Consider the following 25,546-nt stretch of genomic DNA (forward strand, 5'->3'; position numbering starts at 1 on the left):
CATTAATATACTTTCCGTTTCTGTGGATTTGCCTAATCTGGACATGTCATATAAATGGGATCTGACCTTTCTTGTCTGGTTTCTTTCATGTAACATAATATTTTCAAGATTCATCCACATCGTAGAATGTAACAGTATTTCATTCCTTTTCATAGCTGAATAATATTCCATTCATGTGGCTATATCACATTTTTTCTATCCACTCACCCTTGCTGGCCATCTGGGTTGTTTCTACTTTCTGGCTATTATAAATATTGAATATTATGAATAATGCTGAATACACATGGTCAAGTTTTCTGTGTGAACATGTACTTTCAGTTCTCTCAGATAGATACCCAGAGGTACAATTGCTGAGTCATATGGTAACTCTATGTTTAACATTTTGAGAAACTGATAAACTGTTTTTCAAGATGGCTGTACCATCATACATTACTTCCAATTATTCCACATTCTTGCCAACACCTTTTATTGCTTACCTTTTAAATTATGGCCATTCTAGTGACAGTGGAACTATATCTTATTGTGGTTTTTATTTGCATTTGTCTTCTTTGGAGAAATGCCTATTCACATCCTTTACCTTTTGGGTTTCTTTAAATTGGTTTATTTGTCTTTTTATTGTTGAATTATAGAAATTCTTCATATGTTCTGGATATAAGACAGTCATTAGATACACAATTATCACATATTCTGCAAATATTTTCTCCCATTCTGTGGGCTGTCTTTTTAATTTCTTGATCATCTGTTTTGAGGCATAAAAGTTTTAAATGCTGATGGAGTCCAATTTATTATTTTTTTCCTATTTCTTGCTTAGCTGTAGATGTTTTATCCAAGAAAATATTGCTTAATCAAAAATCACAAAGTTTTACATTTATGTTTTCTTCTAAGGGTTTTATAATTTTAGCCATTATACTTTATCTTTGATCCATTTTGAGTTAATTTTTAAATATGGTGTGAAGTAGGGGTCCAGCTTCATTTTTTTTTTTTTAAGAAGAAAAGATTGTGATTTTATTTTCAGATTTTTGGAAATAGTTTGCAAAAAATAAAATGACAACAATACATATAAAAATTGAAGCCATTCTCTGAACTACAAACTCTTAGCAGAGGAAAGGACTTTTGAAGTATTTGAGTCCCTCTCCTTCTGAAAGCAGGGATCACTTTTAAAATGTCCCTCTCACTTATGCAACCAGCCTCCTCAAATCTCTCCCAAATTTGAACTTCATGTCATAAAAGTAACACAAACCATCTTTAATCATTTAAAACAAAAGAAAGAATAAAATACAGGGGGCAGGCCTCTCAAGTTATATGCTTTTAGAGAAAAGTCACATCCTTGAAGCAGCTTTGCAATATGCAGAGCACAGTACTGGCTTCAAAAAATAAAATAAAATGACTCTGTACTTGCATTATTCAAATGTGAAGAGCAGTTGTCATCTTCCTCTATAAAAATTAGCAAGTGATATTCATTCAAGTACATTAATTTTACTGTACTTCATATGGTTTTATACTTGGGATGAGGCTAAGAAAAAACAAAAACAAAAAACCAGCTAGCACAGAGCTATTAATAAAACAAATAATAATTATTGAGAGAGGTAATCAAATGAAAATCAATCCTGGATAACAAAACAGATTTCTAATAATTACATAAATAAGTTTACTGAAAATTTCCACTACCAGAAGATGCTGATTACAATAAAGAAATAACATAAAATGGGAACGGTAAGTAAACGTGATGATTTGGTTCCTTTCTGAAGGTCTACTGGTCCAGCCACCAGCCATACGAGTCTCTGGGTTCTCAACGAAGTGTGACCAGTTCTTCTGAAGAGGTAGGATGAATGGCAACAGTGTTATCGAAGTCGGATTTTGCTGCTCCCATTTTTACCGCGACCGCAAAACCCTGCAGCACTTCATCACATCCAATTCCCTGCATGTGGATCCCAATCACCTTTTCCTCTTTGTTGGCACAAACCATTTTCATCACACATTTTTGTTTTCCGTTTGGTAACTGCATGATACATTGGGGTAAAGGTGGTGGAATAAGTCTTCACATTTTCTTTTCCATATTTATAAATGGCCTCATCTTCTGTGAGTCCCACTGTACCAATAGGGGGGTGGCTGAAGACCACCGTGGGGATGTTGTCATAGTCTAATTTGGAATCTTCTTTGCATTCAAAAAATCTATGGGCAAGTTTTCGGCCAGCAGCAATCGCAACTGGAGTAAGAAGAGCTTTTCCACACACATCCCCAACTGCGTAGACACCTTTTACGTTAGTATTCTGGAATTCATCTACAATGATATGACCTTTGTCATCAGTTTGAATCCCCAGTTTGTTTAAATTCAGGCCCTTGGAGTTTGGGTCCCGTCCAATGGCCCAGAGCAGACAGTCAACGTCTGGAATGGTGGTCAAAGTGGGTTTCCTACCAGGAACTGAAGTAACCATGCAGAGCTCCAGGCCGGAAGAAGTTTTTTTAACTTCCTTGACCTGCGAGTGCTTCAGCACCTCTATGCCAGCGTTCTCCAGCTCTTCAGTACAGTTGGAACTGATTACTGAATCAAAATTTCTAAGCAGCTTATCATGCCGTATCATCAGTGATGTCTTAGAACCTAGGGCAGAAAGGATCCCAGCTATTTCCACAGCAATGTAACCGGCACCAACAATGACACTGCAGCTAGGCAACTCTTCCAGCTGAAAAAACCCATCACTGGTTATTCCTAGGCTGGCACCAGGGATCTGGCTCTCCGGAGGAAGCGAGGGCACGCCACCTGTGGCGATCAGGATGTGAGGAGCAGTATATTTTTTCTCACTGACCTCCACTGTGGGCTGGGGATCACCCGTGAATGCTGCGTGGCCGCGGACAATTTCTATGTGGGACTTGGTTAGATTATTCTGATAGATGGTGTTCAGGCGGCTCACATAGGCATCCCGCTTTTCCTTTATGACCCGCCAATTGAATTTACTCTCACAACTTTGTAGGCCATAATCAACGTGGTCATGCATGAATTCAGAGTGGACAGCTGTGTTCCACATTACCCTTTTGGGTACACATCCGACATTCACGCAGGTGCCGCCCAGCTTGTGGCACTCCACCACGGCGGCCCGGTCGCCCAGCTCTGTCACCCGGCGCGGGCTGGCCAGCCCGCCCGAGCCGCCCCCGATCACCAGCTAGTCGTAGCTGGCCGCGCCGCCGGCGGCGGGCGGCGGGCACGAAGGCTGCAGCTCCTGCCGGCACGCCATGGCGTGGGAGAGCGCCCGGGCGGGCCGGGCCGGAGGCGGCGTGCAACGGGGAAGGGCGCGCGTCGCCCGCCACCTCCAGCTTCATTCTTATGTGTGTGGATAGCCAGTTATTCCTGTACATTTTATTGAAAAGACTATTTCTTCCCCATTGAAATTTCTTGGCACCCTTTTTGGAAATCAGTTGATAATAGATTACCATAGTTTATTTCTGAACTCTCAATTCGATACCATTGATCTATATGTCTCTTATTATGCCAGTCCCATATTGTCTTGATTCCTGTAGTTTTGTACTAAGTTTTGAAATTGGGAGGTATGAATCCTCCAATTTTGTTTTTCTTTTTCAAGGATGTTTTGGCCATTCCCAGTCCCTTTCGTTTCCATGTGAATTCTAGAATAAGCTTCTGAATTTCTGGGGGGGGGTGAGGGGGGGGAGGAGCTGAATTTTTTATGTAATGTCAGAGTTTCTCAAAGCCCCAGTGCGCATCTCATTCCCCAGATTCTCCTGTTAAGTTTTTGTTTTGTTTTGTTTTGTTTTGTTTTGTTTTGTTTTGTTCAACTATTATCTACCACTCAGGAAGCCAGGAAGCTAAACAATTGACTATAATTGTTTTTGACAAATGTTTCTAGGGAAGAGGTTTTTTGCAGTGGGCAAACACTGAATCAGGTCCAATAAAGATAGCCTTGAACATGCAGTCTTCCAGGGATTCACCAGTTAGGTCAAATAATGAAAATTGTTTGGGAATGAGGCTTTAAAAGAGATACAGCCCTGTTCTGCTCCTTCTAGAAGCTGCCAGCCTGCTGGTTTTCACCACAAGTGGACACTGTTTTCAAGACAACTGCCAAGATGAAGAATGGAAGATTAGATTAAGCAATTAAAATACTGCAAAGTTTTCTGTTCTTACTGAGATTCAAATGTTTTTCTTGAACAAACAATCCCCACATTGCTGCAAGCCTTTAGTTAATTTCCAGTTCTGAAAAAGTTTATGCTGACCACTTTTACTAGTTTTCTCATAGCTTTTAGGGATGAGAGAATTTGGGGACATCTTCACTTTGCCACATTCATTACCATCATTCAAATAATGTTAATTTAGCTTTTTTCTCCATCTCTTTTTCTCTTTTTGATTAGTTTTGCCAGAACTTTGTCTTACTAGTAATATTTTAAAAAACCAAATCTTGACTTTATTAATTCTCATTTTCCCTTTGTCCAGTTCATCAGCTTTAACCTTAATTCTTTCTTCAGTTAAACTCAATTTATTTTCCTTTTTTTTTACTTCTTGAAATAAATGTTTAGTTCATTTATTTTGATTCTTTTCTGTTTCATAATAAACAACACTAAAAACTATAAATTATCCTCTGAGCATTATCTTGGAGTCTCATACACAGTGTGATCATAATTATTTTCCAGCCTGTAGTTGCAATGTCATTTTGTTTTTGATTTAAGCTTTATTTATGAGGGCATTTGTAATTTTACAAGTGATGTTTATTTATTATTTTGCAATCCAGTTTTTATTTTATTGCATTACAGCATGTAAATGTGTCAATGAAATCCTAATTTTGTAGGATTAATTCTTTTCTTGGTAACCTAAGAGATCATCAATTTAAAAACTCTTGTGAACATTTGAGAATAATATATTTATAAAATATTCTCCCTCTCTCTCTCCCTCTCATTTGTCATAATTAAATGTTACTCAGTTCCTCAGTTCCCATCTTTGATCTAGCAAAGACTGAGAATTATTTATTTTAAATCAATTTTATCAATTTAAGCAAAAATTCATTTGTGTGTAAATTAGATACATTAGGATGTACCAGTTTTAAGTGTACATTTGATTAGTGTGACCCATGCTATAGTCAAGATAGAGAACACTTCCATCATGCCAAAAAGTTCCCCTGTGGCCTTTCCAAACCAACCTCTCTCCTCTCCCCGCGACATTGGTCCCAGGCAGCAACTCTTTTGTTTTCTGTCCCTATAGATTAGATTTGCCTCTTTAGAATCTCATATTAAGGCACTAATACAGATTGTACTCTTTTGTGTCTGATTTCCTTGGTAACCATATTTTGAGATTCATCCATGTAGTTGCTAGTATCACTAGTTCATTCCTCTTTGTCACTGAGTTGTGCTTCATTGTATGGATATACCACAATTTCTTAATTCACTCACGAGTTGATGGGCATTTGGAGTTTTTCTAGTTTGGGCTACTATGATTAAAGCTCCTATAAATATTTGTATACAAGTCTTTATGTAACATATGGTTTTATTTCTCTTGGTTGTATTTTAAATGTATATTTAACTTTATAAGAAACTGCTAAACTTTTTTCCATAGTGGCTGTACATTTGACATTCTAACCAGCAACACAGGAGTTTCAGTGATTCTACATTTTCACTGATACCAGAGTTTTAATTTGAGCCATTAAAATGACTATATAGTGGTATCTTATTGTGATTTTGTTTTACATTTCCTAGATGATGTTTGTGCATTGCTTTTTTGTATATCTTCTTATGTGGAATTATCTGTTTCAATCTTTGCCATTTAAAAAATTGGGTTGTTTTCCTTCTTGTAATTGAGTTGTGAGAATTCTTTATATATGTGTGTGTGTGTGCGTGTGTATTTTTAAAGCTTGAACTTTCCGATGGGTTTCAGGGAAGTATATTTATTTATTTTCTTGATTTTTAAATTTTTAATAAATTTATTCATTTATTTATTTATTGGCTGAGTTGGGTCTTCGTTGCTGCTTTCTCTAGTTGTGGTGAAAGGGACTACTCTTTATGGCGGCGTGCAGGCTTCTCATTGAGGTGGCTTCTCTTCTTGCAGAGCATGGGTTCTAGGGACACATGGGCTTCAGTAGCAGTGGCACATGGGCTCAATAATTGTGGCTCATGGGTTGTAGAGTGCAGGCTCAGTGGTTGTGATGCACGGGCTTAGTTGCTCCATGGCAAGTGGGATCTTCCTGGACCAGGGCTTGAACCCGTGTCCCCTGCACTGGCAGGTGAACTGTTAACCACTGCGCTACCAAGGAAGTCCTCTTTATATATTCTTTTTCTTTTTTAGCTCTTTATTGGAATATAATTGCTTTACACTCTTGTACCAGTTTTTGAGGTACACCAAATTGAATCAGCTGTATTTATACATATATTCCCATATCCCCTCCCTCCCGCAACTCTCTCCCACCCTCCCTGTCCTGGCCCTCTAAGGCATCACTCATCATCGAGTTGATCTCCCTTTGTTATACAGCAGGTTCCCACTAGCTATCTATTTTACAGTTGGTAGAGTATATATGTCTATGCTACTCTCCACTTTGTCCCAGCTTCCCCTTCGCCGCCCCCCAACCCCGTGTCCTCCAGTCCATTCTCTGCATCTGCATCTTTATTCTTGCCCTGTCACTGGGTTCATCAGTACCATTTTTTTAGATTCCATATATGTGAGTTAGCATACAATATTTGTTTTTCTCTTTCTGGCTTACTTCACTCTGTATGGCAGTCTCTAGGTCTATCCACCTCATTACAAATAGCTCCATTTCATTCCTTTTTATGGCTGAGTAATATTCTATTGTATATATGTGCCACATCTTCTTTATCCATTCATCTGTTGATGGACATTTAGGTTGCTTCCATGTCCTGGCTATTGTAAATAGTGCTGCAATAAACATTATGGTACATGTTTCTTTTTGGATTATGGTTTTCTCTGGGTATATGCCCACTAGTGGGATTGCTGGGTCATATGGTAGTTCCATTTTTAGTTTTTTAAGGAACCTCCAAACTGTTTTCCATAGTGGCTGTACCAACTTACATTCCCACCAACAGTGCAGGAGAGTTGCCTTTTCTCCACACCCTCTCCAACATTTGTTGTTTCCAGATTTTGTGATGATGGCCATTCTGATGGGTGTGAGGTGATACCTCATTGTGGCTTTGACTTGAATTTCTCGAATGATTAGTGATGTTGAGCATCTTTTCATGTGTTTGTTAGCCACATGTATGTCTTCTTTGGAGAAATGTCTATGTAGGTCTTCTGCCCATTTGTGGATTGGGTTATTTGCTTTTTTGGTATTAAGCTGCATGAGCTGCTTGTATATTCTGGAGGTTAATCCTTTGTCTGTTGCTTCGTTGGCAAGTATTTTCTCCCATTCTGAGGGTTGTCTTCTTGTCTTGTTTATGGTTTCTTTCGCTGTGCAAAAGCTTTTCAGTTTCATGAGGTCCCATTTGTTTATTCTTGATTTTATTTCCATGATTCTAGGAGGTGGGTCAAAAAAGATCTTGCTTTGATGGATGTCATAGAGTGTTCTGCCTATGGTTTCCTCTAGGATTTTTATAGTGTCTGGCCTTATATTTGGGTCTTTAATCCATTTTGAGTTTATTTTTGTGTATGGTGTTAGGAAGTGTTCTAATTTCATTCTTTTACATGTAACTGTCCAATTTTCCCAGCACCACTTATTGAAGAGGCTGTCCTTTTTCCATTGTATATTCTTGCCTCCTTTGTCAAAGATAAGGTCCGCATATGTGCATGGGTTTACCTCTGGGTTCTCTATTCTGTTCCATTGATCTTTCTTTCTATTTTTGAGCCAGTACCATACTGTCTTGATCACTGTAGCCTTGTAGTATAGTTTGCAGTCAAGAAGCCTGATTACACCAACTCCATCTTTCCTTCTCAAGATTGCTTTGGCTCTTTGGGGTCTTTTGTGTTTCCATGCAAATTGTAAAATTTCTTATTCTAGTTCTGTGAAAAATGCCATTGGTAATTTGATTGGGATTGCATTGAATCTGTAAATTGCTTTCGGTCGGATAGTCATTTTCACAATGTTGATTCTTCCAATCCAAGAACATGGTATGTCTCTCCATCTGTTTGTATCGTCTTTGATTTCTTTCATCAGTGTCATAGTTTTCTGCATACAGGTCTTTTGCCTCCTTAGGCAGGTTTATTCCTAGGTACTTTATTCTTTTTGTTGCAAATGGTAAATGGGAGAGTTTCCTTAATTTCTCTTTCTGCTCTTCTGTTGTTAGTGTATAGGAATGCAAGAGATTTCTGTGCATTAATTTTGTATTCTGCTACTTTACTCAATTCATCAATTAGTGCTAGCAGTTTTCTGATAGAGTGTTTAGGGTTTTCTATATATAATATCATGTCATCTGCAAAGAGTGACAATTTTACTTCTTTTCCAATTTGGATTCCTTTTATTTCATTTTCTTTTCTGATTGCTGTGGCTAAAACTTCCAAAACTATGTTGAATAATAATGGTGAGAGTGGACACACTTGGCTTGTTCCTGTTCTTAAAGGGAATGCTTTCAGTTTCTCACCATTTGGAAAGATGCTTGTTTTTGGTATCTCATATATGGCTTTTATTATGTTGAGGTAGTTTCCCTCTATGCACACCTTCTGGAGAGTTTTTATCATAAATGGGTGTTGAATTTTGTCAAAAGCTTTTTCTGCATCTACTGAGATTATCATATGGTTTTTATCCTTCAGTTTGTTGATATGATGTATCACATTGATTAATTTGCATATATTGAAGAATCCTTGCATTCCAGGGATAAACCCCACTTGATCATGGTGTATGATCTTTTGAATGTACTGTTAGATTCTGTTAGCTAGTATTTTGTTGAGGATTTTTGCATCTATATTCATCAGTGATATTGGCCTGTAATATTCTTTTTTGTGACATCTTTGCCTGGTTTTGGTATCAGGGTGATGGTGGCCTTGTAGAATGAGTTTGGGAGTGTTCTTCCTTCTGCTATAATTTGGAAGAGTTTGAGAAGGATAGGTGTTAGCTCTTCTCTAAATGTTTGATAGAATTTGCCTGTGAAGCCATCTGGTCCTGGACTTTTGTTTGTTGGGAGATTTTTAATCACAGTCTCAATTTCCGTGCTTGTGATTGGTCTGTTCATATTTTCTATTTCTTCCTGGTTCAGTCTGGGAAGATTGTATTTTTCTAAGAATGTATCCATTTCTTCAAGGTTGTCCAATTTATTGGCTTATAGTTGTTTGTAGTAGTCTCTCATGATCTTTTGTATTTCTGTGGTGTCCGTTGTTACTTCTCCTTTTTCATTTCTAATTCTGTTGATTTGTGTCTTCTCCCTTTTTGTCCTCATGAGTCTGGCTAATGGTTTATCAATTTTGTTTATCTTCTCAAAGAACCAGCTTTTAGTTTTATTGGCTTTTGCTATGGTTTCCTTCCTTTCTTTTTCATTTATTTCTGATCTGATCTTTATGATTTCTTTCCTTCTGCTCACTTTGGGGTTTTTTTGTTCTTCTTTCTCTAATTGTTTTAGGTGTAAGATTAGGTTATTTATTTGATATTTTTCTTGTTTTTTGAGGTAGGACTGTATTGCTATAAACTTCCCTCTTAGAACTGCTTTTGCTGTATCCCATAGGTTTTGAGTTGTTGTGTTTTCATTGTCATTTGTTTCTAGATATTTTTTATTTCCTCTTTGATTTCTTTAGTGATTTCTTGGTTGTTTAATAGCATATTGCTTAGCCTCCATGTGTTTGTATTTGTTACAGTTTTTTTCAGGTAATTGATATCTAGTCTCATGGTGCCATGGTCAGAGAAGATGTTTGATACCATTTCAATTTTCTTGAATTTACTGAGGCTTGATTTGTGACCCAAGATGTGATCTATCCTGGAAAATGTTCCATGTGCATTTGAGAAGCAAGTGTATTCTGTAGTTTTTGGATGGAATGTCCTATAAATATCAATTAAGTCAAGATGGCCTAATGTGTCATTTAAAGCTTGTGTTTGCTTACTCATTTTCTGTTTGGATGATCTGTCCATTGATGTAAGTGGGGTGTTCAAGTCTCCTACTATTATTGTGTTACTGTCGATATCCCCTTTTATGGCTGTTAGCATTTGCCTTATGTAATGAGGTGCTTCTATGTTGGATGCATAGATATCTACAATTGTTATATCTTCTTCTTGGATCAATCCCTTGATCATTATGTAGTGTCCTTCCTTGTCTCTTGTAATAGTCTTTACTTTAAAGTCTAATGTGTCTGATATGAGTATTGCCACTCCAGCTTTCTTTTGACTCCCATTTTCATGGAATATCTTTTTCCATCCCCTGACTTTGTCTATATGTGTCCCTTGGTCTGAAGTGGGTTTCTTGTAGACGGCATATATAAGGGTCTTGTTTTGTATCCATTGAGCCAGTCTGTGTCTTTTGGTTGGAGCATTTAATCCATTTACATTTAAGGTGATTATTGACATGTATGTTCCTATTACCATTTTCTTAATTGTTTTGAGTTTGTTTTTATAGGTCTTTTCCTTCTCTTGTTTTTCCTACTTGGAAAAGTTTTTTTTAGCAATTGTTGTAAGGCTGGTTTGGTGGTGCTGAATCCTCTTAACTTTTGCTTGTCTGTAAAGCTTTTGAATTCTCTGTCGAATCTGAATGAGATTCTTGCTGGGTAGAGTATTCTTGGCTGTAGGTTTTTCTCTTTCAGGGCTTTCAATATATCCTGCCCCTCCCTTCTGGCCTGCAGAGTTTCTCCAGAAAGATCAGCTGTTAACCTTATGGGTTTTCCCTTAGATGTTATTTGTTGCTTTTCTCTTGCTGCTTTTAATATTTTTTCTTTGTGCTTAATTTTTGTTAGTTTGATTAATATGTGCCTTGGTGTATTTCTCCTTGGGTTTATTCTGTGTGGGACTCTCTGTGCTTCTTGGGCTTGACTAATTATTTCCTTTCCCATGTTGGGGAAGATTTCCACTATAACCTCTTCAAATATTTTCTCAGACCCTTTCTTTTTTTCTTCTTCTTCTGTGATGCCTATGATTTGAATGTTGGTGCACTTAATGTTGTCACCAAGTCTCTGAGACTGTCTTCCACTCTTTTTATTCTTTTTTTTTTTTTTTTTGAGAGCAGTGGAGGGATTTAACACTGAGTTGTTACAATATATTATGTAAGATATCCAGATTTCATGAAAAATTATGATACAAGCAAAAAAAAACAGGAAAGGGTGCCATGCACTATATTAGCCATTATAAATGTCCACAAGAAGGACCATATTTTGGATTTAGTAATAAAGATTTTAAATAAGTTATTTTTTTTAACAGGCAATAAACTGCATATATTTAGAGCATACAATTTGGTATCCCAATCTCCCAATTCATTCCCCCACAACCCTCCCCGCTTTCCCCACTGGGTGTCCATATGTATGTTCTCTACATCTGTGTCTCTATTTCTGCCTTGCAAGCTGGTTGAGATGTACCATTTTTCTATATTCCACATATATGTGTTAATATACGATATTTGTTCTCTTTCTGACTCACTTCATTCTGGATGACAGTCTCTAGGTCCATCCATGTCACTACAAATGTCCCAGTTTCATCGCTTTTTACAGCTGAGTAATATTCCATTGTATATATGTACCACATCTTCTTTATCCATTCATCTGTTGATGGGCATTTAGGTTGCTTCCATGTCCTGGCTATTGTAAATAGTGCTACAATGAACATTGGAGTGCATGTGTCTTTTTGAATTATGGTGTCCTCTGAGTATATGCCCAGTAGTGGGATTGCTGGCTCATATGGTAACTCTATTTTTAGTTTTGCAAGGAACTTCAATACTGTTCTCCATAGTGGCTGTATCAATTTACATTCCCACCAACAGTGCAAGAGCATTCCCTTTTCTCCACACCCTCTCCAGCATTTACTGTTTGTAGATTTTCTGATAATGCCCATTCTAACTGGTGTGAGGTGATACCTCACTGTAGTTTTGATTTGCATTTCTCTAATAATTAGTGATGTTGAGCAGCTTTTCATTTGCCTCTTGGCCATCCGTATGTCTTCTTTGGAGAAATGCCTGTGTAGATCTTCTGCCCATTTTTTGATTGGTTTGTTTGTGTTTTGGATATTGAGCTGGAAGAACTGTTTATATATTTTGGAGATTGATCCTTTGTCTGTTGATTCCTTTGCAAATATTTTCTCCCATTCTGAGGGTTGCCTTTTTGTCTTGCTTATAGTTTCCTTTGCTGTGCAGAAGCTTTGAAGTTTCATTAGGTCCCACTTATTTATTTTTGTTTTTATTTCCATTACTCTAGGGGGTGGATCAAAAAAGATCTTGCAGTTATTTATGTCAAAGAGTGTTCTTCCTATGTTTTCCTCTAGGAGTTTTATAGTGTCTGGCCTTACATGTAGGTCTTTAATCCATTTGGAGTTTATTTTTGTGTATGGTGTTAAGGAATGTTCTAATTTCATTATTTTACTTGTAGCTGTCCAGTTTTCCCAGCACCACTTATTGAAGAGGCTGCCTTTTCTCCATTGTATATCCTTGCCTCCTTTGTCATAGATTAGTTGACCGCAGTTTATCTCTGCACTTTCTATCCTGTTCCATTGATCTATATTTCTGTTTTTGTGCCAGTACCATACTGTCTTGATCACTGTAGCCTTGTAGTATAGCCTGAAGTCAGGAAGCCTGATTCCACCAACTCCATCTTTCCTTCTCAAGATTGCTTTGGCTCTTCGGGGTCTTTTGTGTTTCCATGTAAATTGTAAAATTTCTTGTTCTAGTTATGTGAAAAATGCCATTGGTAATTTGATCGGGATTGCATTGAATCTGTAAATTGCTTTCGGTCAGATAGTCATTTTCACAATGTTGATTCTTCCAATCCAAGAACGTGGTCTGGCCCTCCATCTATTTGTGTCATCTTTGATTTCTTTCATTAGTATCTTATAGTTTTCTGAGTACAGATCTTTTACCTCCTTGGTTAGGTTTATTCCCAGGTATTTTATTCTTTTTGTTGCAATGGTGAATGGGATTGTTTCCTTAATTTCTCTTTCTGATCATTCATTGTTAGTGTATAGAAATGCAAGAGATTTCTGTGTGTTAATTTTATATCCTGCAACTTTACCGAATTCATTGATTAGCTCAAGTAGTTTTCTGGTGGCATCTTTAGGATTTTCTATGTATAGTATCATGTCATCTGTGAACAGTGACAGTTTTACTTCATCTTTTCCAATTTGGATTCCTTTTATTTCTTTTTCTTCTCTGATTGCTGTGGCAAGGACTTCCAAAACTATGTTGAATAGTAGTGGTGAGAGTGGACATCCTTGTCTTGTTCCTGATCTTAGAGGGAATGCTTCCAGTGTTTCACCATTGAGAATGATGTTTGCTGTGGGTTTGTCATATATGGCCTTTATTATGTTGAGGTAGGTTCCCTCTATGCCCACCTTCTGGAGAGTTTTTATCATAAATGGGTGTTGAATTTTGTCAAAAGCTTTTTCTGCATCTATTGAGAGGATCATGTGGTTTTTATCCTTCAGTTTGTTAACATATGTATCACATTAATTGATTTGCGTATATTGAAGAATCCTTGCATTCCAGGGATAAACCCCACTTGATCATGGTGTATGATCCTTTTAATGTGTTGTTGGATTCTGTTAGCTAGTATTTTGTTGAGGATTTTTGCATCTAAATTCATCACTGATGTTGGTCTGTAATTTTCTTTTTTTGTGACATCTTTGTCTGGTTTTGGTATCAGGTTGATGGTGGCCTCATAAAATGAGTTTGCTAGTGTTCCTTCCTCTGCAATTTTTTGGAATAGATTGAGAAGGATGGGTATTAGCTCTTCTCTAATTGTTTGATAAAATTCACTTGTGAATCCATCTGGTCCTGGACTTTTGTTTGTTGGGAGACTTTTAATCAGTTTCAATTTCATTACTTATGATTGCTCTGTTCATATTTTGTATTTCTTCCTGATTCAGTCTTGGAAGGTTATACCTTTCTAAGAATCTGTCTCTGAGACTGTCTTCCATTCTTTTTATTCCTTTTCCTTCTTCCTGCTCTGTGGCAGTTATTTTCCCCATTCTATCTTCCAATTCGCTTATTCATTCTTCTGCCTCAGTTATTCTACTGTTTATACCATCTAGAGTATTTTTAATTTTAGTTATTTTGTTGTCTATTACTGTGTGTTTGCTCTTTAGTTCTTCTAAGTCCTTATTAACTGTTTCTTGTATCTTCTCTATTTTGTTTTCGAGATTTTGGATCATCTTTACTATCATTGCTCTGAATTCTTTTTCAGGCAATTTTCCTATTTCCTCTTCATTTATTTGGTCTTGTGGGTTTTTTTCTTGCTCCTTTGCCTGCAAGGTGTTTCTTTGTTTTCTCATTTTGTCTAATTTATAGGATTTTGTGTCTCCTTTTCCTATGCTGCCTAGTAGTAATTCATCTTGTTTCTGCTCTCTACCCCCTGTGGTGGTGTTTGTCCAGTGTCTTGAATAGGCTTCCTGGTGGGAGGGTCTGGTGCCTGCTTTCCAGTGTGTGGCTCTGTGTCTTTTCTCTCTGATGAGCAGGGCCGTGTCAGGAGGTGTGTTTTAGGGTATCTGTGATGTTAACGTGGCTTTAGGTAGTCTATGTGCTGATGGGTGGGTTTGTGTTCCTGTCTTGTTTGTAGTTTGGTGTGATGTATCCAGCACTGGCAGTTACAGACAGTCGGATGAAGCTGGGTCTTAGACTCTAATACAGGGCTCCATGAGAGTTCTCTGCAATTAATCTTCCTTGTGGCTGAGGACTCCCTAGTAGTCTAGCATCCTGGCTTCTGTGCTCCCTCCCCAGAGCCTCCTACTTGACTTCTGATCGAGTAGTCCAGACTTCAGAGGTTGTTTGTCCCAGCAATAAAGGGGTTTAAAAAAGACTGTTCAAGCCCCAGACTAATGGCGGAGTGTTGAGTCAAACAAATACTAAATCAAGGAAACACATACATGCACAAGACACACAAATACCGATTCCAATAGAACATAAGGCAAAAAAGATCTGACTGAAGAACCCCAGTATGCAATCAGACAATCAAAGAGAAAACAAAAATTCAAAACCAAACCCCCCCCCCCAACATATACACGCATGGACACAAATCCAGGGAAATTTTGAAAGCTAGGAGCAAATATAATAAAGAGAAAGAGTACAACCAGACAGACTGAAGATTCCCAAAACAAAATCAGACAATTATAATTAGAACTAAGATAAAGACAAAACCTAATAATAAAAACCAAAACAGTGTGTCATCTGGAGAATAAAGCAAGGAAACAGAGCAGACTGATAATATTGATTATAGGTATATTAAGATAAAATAAGCTAAAAAGGGATAGAAGACAGGGCAACAGAAGAATGTAGTGTGACTGGAAACATGAAAAGAAAAGGAAAAGAGAAAAAAATAGAAATGTATAAAAGAGAAGGAAAGAAGGTAGGAGAGATAAAGTCAGCACTACAAAAAACTTAGCTAGAAATAGAAATATATAAAGAGTCTAAAAAGAAAAATAGAAGAAAAATAGCAGAAAAGAATTTTAAAAATAAGTTATAAGTTGATCGCTTATGACTAAGATCATAATTAATTAAAAAAAAAAAGCACACACACACAAACACATATCCAGGGAAATTTTGAGAGCTAGGATCAAATACAATAAAGAGCAAGAGTACAACTGACAGACCGAAGATTCCCAAAACAAAATCAGACAATTATAATTAGAACTAAGATAAAGACAAAACCTAATAATAAAAACCAAAGCAGTGTGTCATCTGAAGGATAAAGCAAGGAAACAGAGCAGACTGATAATGTTGATTATAAGTATATTAAAATAAAATGAAATAAAAAAAAGGATAGAAGACAGGGCAACAGAGCCCTGTGTGAAGAGCGTAGTGTGACTGGAAATATGAAAAGAAAAAGAAAAAAATTAGAAATGTATAAAAGAGAAGGAAGGAAGGTAGGAGAGATAACGTCAGCAGTACAAAAAATTTAGCTAGAAATAGAAATATATAAAAAGGCTAAAAATAAAAATAGAAGAAGAATAGAATAAAAAATACGTTATAAAATGTGCATATCCCTTAGGACTAAGATCATAATTAATTACAAAAAGAAAGGCTGGAACTGACCCCGGAATGGACCAGATCAATAGAATTAATAATATTTCTGTTTCCTTGGGGTCTCAGCCGTAAGTGTCCTTGCTCCAGTGTGTGGGGAGAGAGAGGGTACAATAATGGCTCCTTCCCCTGGGAGTGAGTGAGCAGTAGCGTCCTGCCTGTGTCATGGGAGCCTGGGTGGTGATGATGGTGCCTATTGCAGAGGGAAGCTGGTGGCTCAGGTGTAAACAGAATGTCTCCAGAGCTGGGCCACTCTGCGGACTTTTGGCTCTTAGCTGCAGGCACTCTAGGCCAGCCCCGCTCAGGGGCCTTTGTTATCCCTGACTGTGATAGCCAGGCCCAGAGGGGGTCTTCCTTTGTCCGTCACAGACACCAAGAGAGGGACTACACCCATGGCTCCTCCCCCCTGCTTGTGAGTCAGCAGTATCGAGCCACCACCATGGCTGCCCAGCTTCCCATGGTAGGCACTCTCCACTACGGATTTCTTCCCTTCTGTCCCCTCAGTCCATCTCCCCACTGCCAACAATGTTTCTCACCCTGAACCAGTTCTCCAGTTCCCACGTCCCAGCTCCCAGACCCCTTGTTCAGCTGTGAACCCATGTCTCAGTCCAGACAAGCTGAATTGTGGTGCAGACCTTCCATGTGTTTCTCACTCTTTCCTGTCTGCCACAGCTCAGCTGCTTCACCCTCTTTGAGCAGTTCCAAATGTCTCCCTTCTAACCCAGGGAAATTCCCCATTGGAGAAGGGGTTTCCCAGTCAGATAAGGGATGTTTCCCCGAATTCGGCAATCTCTCCTCTGTTTCAGCTCCTCCCGCCCCAGGGTGTGGTACCTGTCCCTTTCCTTCCTTCTCCTCCTCTTTCTCCTTTTTCCCCCCTCTGTCCTTCCCAGTTATGTCGGGATCTTTGCTGTTCTTTCTGGTGTCCGAGGTCTTCTGCTGGTGTTCAGCTGGTTCTCTGCAGGAATTATTGCATCTTTTGATGTATTCCTGATGTATCTATGGAGAGGGATGCATTCCATGTCCTTCTACTTCACCGCCATCTTTCTCCCCTTTATATATTCTTGATACAAGTCCCTTGTCTGATATAGGTCTTGATTACCACAGCTATATAAGTCTTGAAATCAGACAGATTGATTCCTCCCACTTTATTTTTAAAAAAATTGTTTTAGCTATTCTAATTTCTTTGCAAGATTTTTAAAAATCTTGCATGTATATACAAAAAATCTTGTTAATATTTTGTTAGAAATTGCATTGGGCTTCCTAGGTGGCGCAGTGGTTGAAAATCCACCTGCCAATGCAGGGGACACGGGTTCGATCCCTGCTCCAGGAAGATCCCACCTGCCACAGAGCAAGTAAGCCTATGCACCACAACTATTGAGCCTGTGCTTTAGAGCCTGTGAGCCACAACTATTGAGCCCATGTGCTACAATTACTGAAACCCACAGGCCTAGAGCCCGTGCTCTGCAACAAGAGAAGCCACAGCACTGAGGAGCCCACGCACCACAATGAAGAGGAGCCACCGCTCGCCACAACTAAAAAGAAAGCCTGCACACAGCAAAAAAAAAAAAGACCCAGCAAGCCAATAAAATAAATAAATTAATTTTTTAAAATTGCATTAAATCTATACATCAATTTGAGAAGAATTAATATTTTACTGTGTTGAGTCTTCCAAAACATGAACATGATATGTCTTATTTAGATCTTCTTTGAAATGTTTCATCAGCATTTTACAATTTTCAAGATTTCAAATCTTGTATATGTTTTGTCACATTTATACCTAAGTATTTCATTTTGTGTTGAGCAATTTTAAGTGGTATCACATTTAAAATTTTGATGTTCATTGCTAATGTATAGAAATACAGCTGAGTTTGACATAGCAGACATTCTTCCCTTTTTTCCAAGTCTTAGGCAAAAGGCATTGTCTTTCACCATTAAACATAACATTAACAGCAGATTTATTCGTAGAAGCACTTTGTCAAGCTGAGGAAATTCCCCTCTATTCCTAATTTTCTGAAAATTTAAGTCATAAATGGGTATTGAATTTTGTCAAATGCTTTTTTTTTTTTTTGGCATCACTTAATGTGATCATGTAATTTTATTCTTTAGCCCATTAATATCATGGGTCACATTGATTGACTTTTGGTTATTAAATCAGCCTTGCATCCCTGAAATAAATTCTTCCTGGTCATGGTGTATAATTCTTTCAATACATTGCTGAATTCTATTTGTTATTATAGTTTAAGGATTTTTATGTCTATATCAATAAGGAATATTGGTATGTGGTATCTTTTTTATACAGTATTTGTCTGGCTTTGGTAGAAGACTAATACTACCTTCTTAAAATGCACTTGATGTGTTCCCCTCTTTTTTATTTTTGGAAAGATTGTGTTGAATTCTTGTTACATCTTCTTTATATGTTTGATAGGATTCTCTAGTGGAATTCTTTGGATCTGATGATTTCTTTGGGAGGAATTTTTAAATTACAAATGTAATTTGTTATAAGTTATAGGGATATTAAACTTATCTATTTACTATTTGGTGAGTTGTAGTTTGTGTTTTTCAAGGAGTTTAGTCCACTTCTTCTATATTTTTGAGTGCATGTTTGTAGAGTTGTTTTTAGTATTCCCATGTTTTCCTTTTGATGTCTTCAGAGTCTGTAGTGATTCCTCTTGTTTGATTGCCAATGTGGTAAACGTCTCTCTCTCTCTCATTAGTATTGCTACAATTTTCTCAATTTTATCGATCTTTTTTAAAGAGTAAACTCTGTATCATTTATTTTCTTTATTGTTTTTCATTTTAAAATCTCATTGATTGCTGTTTTTATATTTATTTCCTCCCTTCTTCCTTTGTCATTATTTTTTCTCTTTTCCTAGTTTCTTGATGTGGGGGCTTAAATTATTGATTTGAGACTTCCTCTTTCCTAATGTATATATTTAGTGTTATAAATTTCTCTCAACACTTCTGTAGCTATGTCTCACAAATTTTGATATGTTGTGTTTTTACTTTCATTCACTTCAATGTATTTTTAAATTTCTCTTGAGATTTCCTCTCTGACCCATGGATTATTAAGAAGTCATTTAGTATTGTTTAATTTTTAAATGTTTGAAGATTTTTCCTGTTATCTCTCTGTTACTGATTTCTAGTTTGATTCCATGTGGTTGGAGAGCACACTATTATTCCAATTCTATTAAATTTGTTGATTTTTCTTTTATGACCCCAAATATGGCCCATATGTTCTGTGGGAACTTCAACAGAATTTATGTTCTTTTCTTGTTGAGTAGAATGTTCTATATATGTTGATTAAATCCTATTGGTTGATGGTGTTGTGGAGTTCTATATTCTTGCTGATTTTCTGTTCTATTGATTGTTGAGAGAGGGTGTGGAAGTCTCCAGTTATAATTGTGGATTTTCCTATTTCTCCCTTAAATATGAGCAGTTTTCATTTCACATTTTGCAGCTGTATATTTTGGTGCATACATATTAAGGATTACTGTGTCTTCTTTGTGGATTAATTTTTTTATCATTATATAACATCTCTCTCTGGCTTTGATAATTTTTATTCCTCCAAAGTCTACTGTACTTGATATTAATATAGCCATTCCTGTTCCCTTTTGATTAATGTTTGCACAATTGTATCTTTTTACATACTTTTACTTTCAGCTTGTCCACATCATTATATTTGAACTGAGTTTCTTGTAGTTTGCCCATATTTCTCCTTCCTCTTCCTCCTCCTCCTCCTCTTCCTCTTCTTCTCCTCCTTTTTCTCCTCCTCCTTCTCCTCCTCCTTCTCCTCCTTCTTCTTCTTCTTCCTCTTCACTGCACTGCATGTCTTGTGGGATTTTACTTCCCCAACCAGGGATTGAGCCCAGGCCCTCAGCAGTGAGAGTGTGGAATACTAACTACTGGACCACCAGGGAATTCCCAATATCTGTTTCTTAATTGGTGTATTTAGACTGTTTATATTTAATGGAATTTTTGAGATATTAAGGGTTAACTCTCCCATTTAATTTTTTGTTTTCTATTTGTTCTCTCTGTTTTTCATTTATCTGTTTTTGCTTTCTTACCATCTGTGGCTAACTTGAACATTTTTAGACTTCCATTTTGACTTATCAATAGTGTATATCTTTTGATAGATCTTTTAGTGGTTGCTCTTAGTATTACTTAGATATGTATAGGTATTATATATGCATTACTTATCAGAGTGTACTGGTATTCTTGTTTTACCAGTTCAAAACCTTACTTCCCTCTGTGTCCTTTAACCCTCCCTTATTTATATGTCATTGTCAGTGTCACTGACACCCAAGGTGCGGCACTCTTCATTTCTGTTGGGCTGCATGGTAATTCCTGCTTCCCACTAGGCCTCCACTGATACTTTCCTGGTTGGAAGAGTCAGGAATGCCTTGTTACTGCTCCCCAAATGGCCTCTATTGGCATGACAGGAAGGAATGAACTTATTACTTCTGAGTAGTGGTGAAAGTCCTTCTTCTCTCCTCATTATTGATTGTATTTTCCTGGCCGTTAATTACATGGCTGTTAATTTTTTATTGGATTTTATATATTCTGTTCACTTTCCTTGATGTTTATGACAGGAGGGATAGTCTGTTTCCCGTCACTCCATCATTATCAGAAGCAAAAGCATGGATAGAGTAGTGTTTTTAAAGCATCTCATGATTATTGTTTGCTTTGTATATTCTAATGCTTTGTTATTTAGTGCCTAAATTTCATGACATCATAAATGTGGATTTTACTTTTATCAAAAAGTAGCTCTATCCCATTTGAAATTTTGGCTTGAATTCAACTGTTTATGTTAATATTGTCCCTGTATTACTTTTGCAGATTAACAGTTGCCTTATATCTTTTTACCTATTCCTCTATTTTAAACATTATCATTTTTGTTTAAGGGGAGTTTGCTTTTAGACTCAGTATGACAATCGTCTTTTGATGGAGAAGTTTGATCTGTATATACTTATTGTGATGACTAATATCTTTCTTCTTGATTTTGTCACTGTATCTTATGTTGTTTCTTATATTCTTTTCCAGTCTTTGGTTATATTCACATTTTCCACTTCCTTTTTTCCTACTTTTTCAGAAGTTACATACACTCTCTTGTTTTTATTTGGTTGATTCTTTTTTTAAAATTCAAAGCCTATTAATCCTTGACTCCTTTACTATGTTTGACATTTGGAAATTTTACCAGGATGTACTGTGATGCAGATTCTTTTAATTAATTTTACTTGCTCTGGTGGTTGCTTTTCCCTCACACTGTTATTGTCACTTTTAGATTTACTCTGATGCTTTTGCTCATCTTTCATCTCACTATGTTCCTCTATGAATTCTAGGAGATTTTCTTTTTTTCAACAGACAATTTAAATTATTAATTTAATTTTCTTCAATGTTTAATATGCTCTTCACTGCCCCTACTACATTTTAAAATTTTGTAATCATGGTTTTCATCTTAAAGTAAAATTGTCTTATCTCAGAGGATTACCTTTTCATATGCAATATATTCTCTAATCTCATGGAAAATACAAATTTTATATTAATATTTCTCCATCTGTTTCATAGGGGAACATCTGTACAGATTCTATATCTGATTTGATTCATTCTTTTTCCTTGGTAAAAGTAACAATCTGATGATTTTTCTTGCTTTACTTACTCTTTGGAAGCAGGCCTGGGTTTGCAGATAACATCTATAAGAGGAGGACCTATTTCAGTTCTTTTGATCTCAGACATAGAGAAATTTTATGTTTCGGAAAGTTTGATTGGCCAGTCAGAACATTTAATTTACCATGAGGTATAGGTTATAACTACTGGTAAGGCAGTCATCTGGCAGGGAAGCTCACTTCTTTGTGGACATATCCTTTCACCGCCTCTATGTGTAGGCATGGGCAGACACAGTTCCCCAACTCATTCTTGGGCTTGCAATTAACTCGCTTTTCACTGCCTCTTGGCTCACCCTCAATGCCAGCCCCTGATTCTAGGCATCTGGATGAGGTCTAAGGTCCAGATACATTGGGAATTGGAAAAGGTTTCTACCAAAGGGCCCTACAGATCAAGGACATTTACAGTTTAATCAAGCATATTTTGCTTTTGAGATTTAAGTTAGTGGGGGGTCACTGTGCCCCTTCTCTAACTGGTCTATCCATCTCAACCTAGTACACCAGCTTTTAATGCACCTTGCAGAAAGATGGAGGAAAATTCTGCAGCCACATGCACTGAGCGTGGGCTGTAGCAGTCCTACAGTCTTTTGGTTTGCCCCTCTTGACTTCTGTGTGGATCTCCACAGCCATGATCTACTGAGTTTTAGGGTTTTCAAGGTTATTTCGCTTTGCTTCTTAGGTGGGTACTTCTTTGTCCATCTCTCTAACAATCTGACATTTATTGAGTAGTTACTATGTGCCAAATACTGTTCTAGATGCTAGAGAGTCCATGGTGGAAGAAGATAGATGTGGAGCTTGCATTCTAGAGAAGAGTTACATTACATGGTGTAAGGACTTTTATCTCCCTCAATCTGAGTTCGAATGTATCACAGTACTTTAAAATATCCTTGCATTCCAGCACTGATACAGACATTTTGAATACTTTATGAGTCTGAAGAAGTGAGTTTGCATCACAATCATGAAGTATAACAATCACCCACTTGAAGGAAAGTAGAAGAAGGAAAAAAAGAAAGCGGGAGAGGAAAAGGAACTTAGAGTTCATCACGGAAGTTCCTAGGGCCATACTTGTCTCAAATAGCTCATGTGCACAATTAGATTGTCAGGAGTCCTGGATGTGAGTTGCAGCCCTAAGCTCTCTAAGATCTCTCCTTTTCTCAGATTCCATTATATTCAATATCATGATGTCCTCTCCATGCTTAGCATAGAATACAACTACTAACGTGAAACATTAAGGGAAATTTTTAAAAATTAATTTATCATTTATCACCATTTTTGTAATGAAAACTATACAATTTTATTTCATTTTTTAACTTAGCATATAATAATCATCTTATTTTCATCATTTTCATTTTAATGGCAGTACTTTGTTCCATTATGTTGATTCCCAAAATTGTTTAGCTGTCCCCCTGCCCTTTCTTTTAATATTTAGAGGATTCTAATTGTGTGAGGAACATCTTTGAGGAACTTTGTTCCTAAAATTTATTTCATGAGTATGAATTCCCAGAAAAAAGAGCAATTAGGTCAAAAAGTATTGATGTTTTCGGACTCTTGTTAGGTATTTATATTACTTTTCAAAAAGGAACAGCAATGTGGCAATTTTCCCGAAATCTCATCAACATTAGTTTTTTTTTTTTAATTTAGTTTCATACCAGTTTGATAATTTACTGAACAAAAATTGAAGCGTATTTTATGCCTTTAGATCATTTGTCCTTGCGTTTTCTATTTCTATTTCCTTTTCAGTGAGTTGTTTGGTTGTGCCTTTGCTCATTTATTTCTTTAGCTTTGGGGTATTCTTACATATTTTAATGTACTCTACTCTGTCTGGATGAGGTATACTTAACCTTGGGACCAAGGAGAGGCTTAGGGAGTCCACCAGCGCTGTGCAAGTATATCTACCACTTAGGTGTGTGGATCTATGCATGTGTATGTCTGCCTGTGTCAGTATGAATTTTTGTGTGTTCCTGTGTGTCTGTGTATGTCTGTGAATGTATGCATGTCTTCAGGTATACTGGAAAGGATTCAATCTTTCTTTAGATTTTCAAGAACGTCAAATTTTAAAAAGTAGTTAAGAGTCCATTTGATATAAATCTAGTGTATTCTGTTTCTTTTAGTTTGTACATACTTTTATATTTTAATATGGCTTAATCTGTCCACTGTTCCTCTTTGTAATTTATTCTATTTCTTCTACCCTTGGCCTGTTATTATTTCTTAGATGGAATGAATACACCATTTTATCTTGGTTATAATTTTAATTATATATTTTTTTCAATTGATCTCATAAATCTGGAATTTGTTTTTAGGTGTAGACCTAAACTAATTTCTTTACTTATCCACCATCAACTACTTTATTGCATGGTGTTTCCCTTCCCTATCATTTTTTTTTTTTGGCATTTAAATAGTATATTTACTATGAAAGTAACTTTCTCAATCAATGTCCGTAATATAGATGCACTTTCACAATCCAATATACAATTCAAAAAATTTTACAGCCCAATAGTAAATATAAGTTTCCTATTTGAATGAAGTCTAAAATATACAAGTCAGGGCCCTGACCATACAAAAGGATGATATTCAAAGAAACCTCGCAGTTCAGAATCATCCTACTGTTTTTGGATCCTCAGCAATTTTTTTTGTAGTAAGTGGATTTAACAGTATAATTCTAATGAACAAGTTAAATCAGGGATCTCTAAATTTTGGAATCCCAGTATTAATCAACTACAAGTAAGTATTAGCCCATATCTATCACCAATGACTGAGATGTTTCTTTCTAACAAATTGACCATTACATTTCCAAAGCTCTGAAATGGCCAACAGACCATAGAAAGAGACTTCTTTAGGCTCCTGATTGAAACCAACAGCTTCAGCAAACTGCTGGCCTTGATTCAGGGACAACCTTCCCTATCATTTTGTGACATTCTTTTCATATATTACAGTCTCTTACATCATCAAGTCTGTTTTTGTACCTTTGGTTTTGTTAAGTTTTAGATCCAATTTTGCTCTAGTACCACATCATTTCAGTTATTATTCTTTAATGATTTATTTATATGCTATCCATTACCAATGCTCTTTTTTCAGGATAATCTTTGCTATTTTGCCTGTTCTTCTAAAAATTATTTTTAAATGCATGTTGTCAAATTCTGTAAGAAATTCTTTTGTATTATTTTGAGATTATCTTGAATCATTAAGTCAGAAAATTAGAGTATTTAGACTTTCTGTTGAGAAATATAATATGTTTTTCTAATATTCAAGTTTTTTATTACACTTACCAGGAAAACTTTGTAATTTTTTTGTTTGCCATGCTTATGTCTTAGTATTCAATTAGTTATATTTGGTTATAACTTGGATCTCGTTTTAAAATTTTTCCTTTCTTGTTATTGCATTTATTTAAGAAAGTTATTCATTTTTAAAATATTTACCATGTATTCATATATAGCCAGTTATTGAACTTTTATATTACTGTTAATGGTAATTGAGATGAGAACATCAGATTTCTAAAGGATACAATCATATCATCTGTGAGTGAAGTTTTTTATCTTTCTAATAACTATTTAGATGGTTTCTTTTTCATGTCTTATTACATCAGCCAGAGTTATCAATTTAATATTAAATAATAATGGTGAGAGAGAGCTTATTTATTTTGTTCCCTTTTCTAGTGGGAAAATCGCTAATGTTTTTCCATTAAAAAGGATACTGGCTTGGTTTTAAATAGATCCTTATTATGTTAAGGAAGTGTCATTCTATTCCTATTTTTTAAAATGTTTTGACATCTATTGAAATGCATTTTTTGGCAACCATTTGGATCATCATATGGTTCATATTAT

General features: G+C 36.4%; 1 protein-coding gene and 1 non-coding gene across 2 annotated transcripts; both read right to left on the bottom strand.

The window, feature by feature from the left end:
• Positions 1-1,673: 1,673 nt before the first annotated feature.
• LOC130845629 (glutathione reductase, mitochondrial-like) lies at positions 1,674-3,263 on the bottom strand. Its single transcript, XM_057723125.1, is given in 2 exon segments — positions 1,674-1,981; positions 1,983-3,263. Coding segments are annotated over 2 exon segments (1,440 nt in total). The 5' UTR covers positions 3,231-3,263; the 3' UTR covers positions 1,674-1,789.
• A 21,217-nt stretch (positions 3,264-24,480) lies between these two features.
• On the bottom strand, positions 24,481-24,617 carry LOC130847239 (small nucleolar RNA SNORA2/SNORA34 family). The gene has a single exon (XR_009052023.1). It is a non-coding gene; the product is annotated as a small nucleolar RNA SNORA2/SNORA34 family (small nucleolar RNA).
• Positions 24,618-25,546: the final 929 nt, after the last annotated feature.

This window comes from Hippopotamus amphibius, chromosome 2, assembly GCF_030028045.1.
Source record: "Hippopotamus amphibius kiboko isolate mHipAmp2 chromosome 2, mHipAmp2.hap2, whole genome shotgun sequence".
NCBI classification, from domain to species: Eukaryota; Metazoa; Chordata; class Mammalia; order Artiodactyla; family Hippopotamidae; genus Hippopotamus; species Hippopotamus amphibius.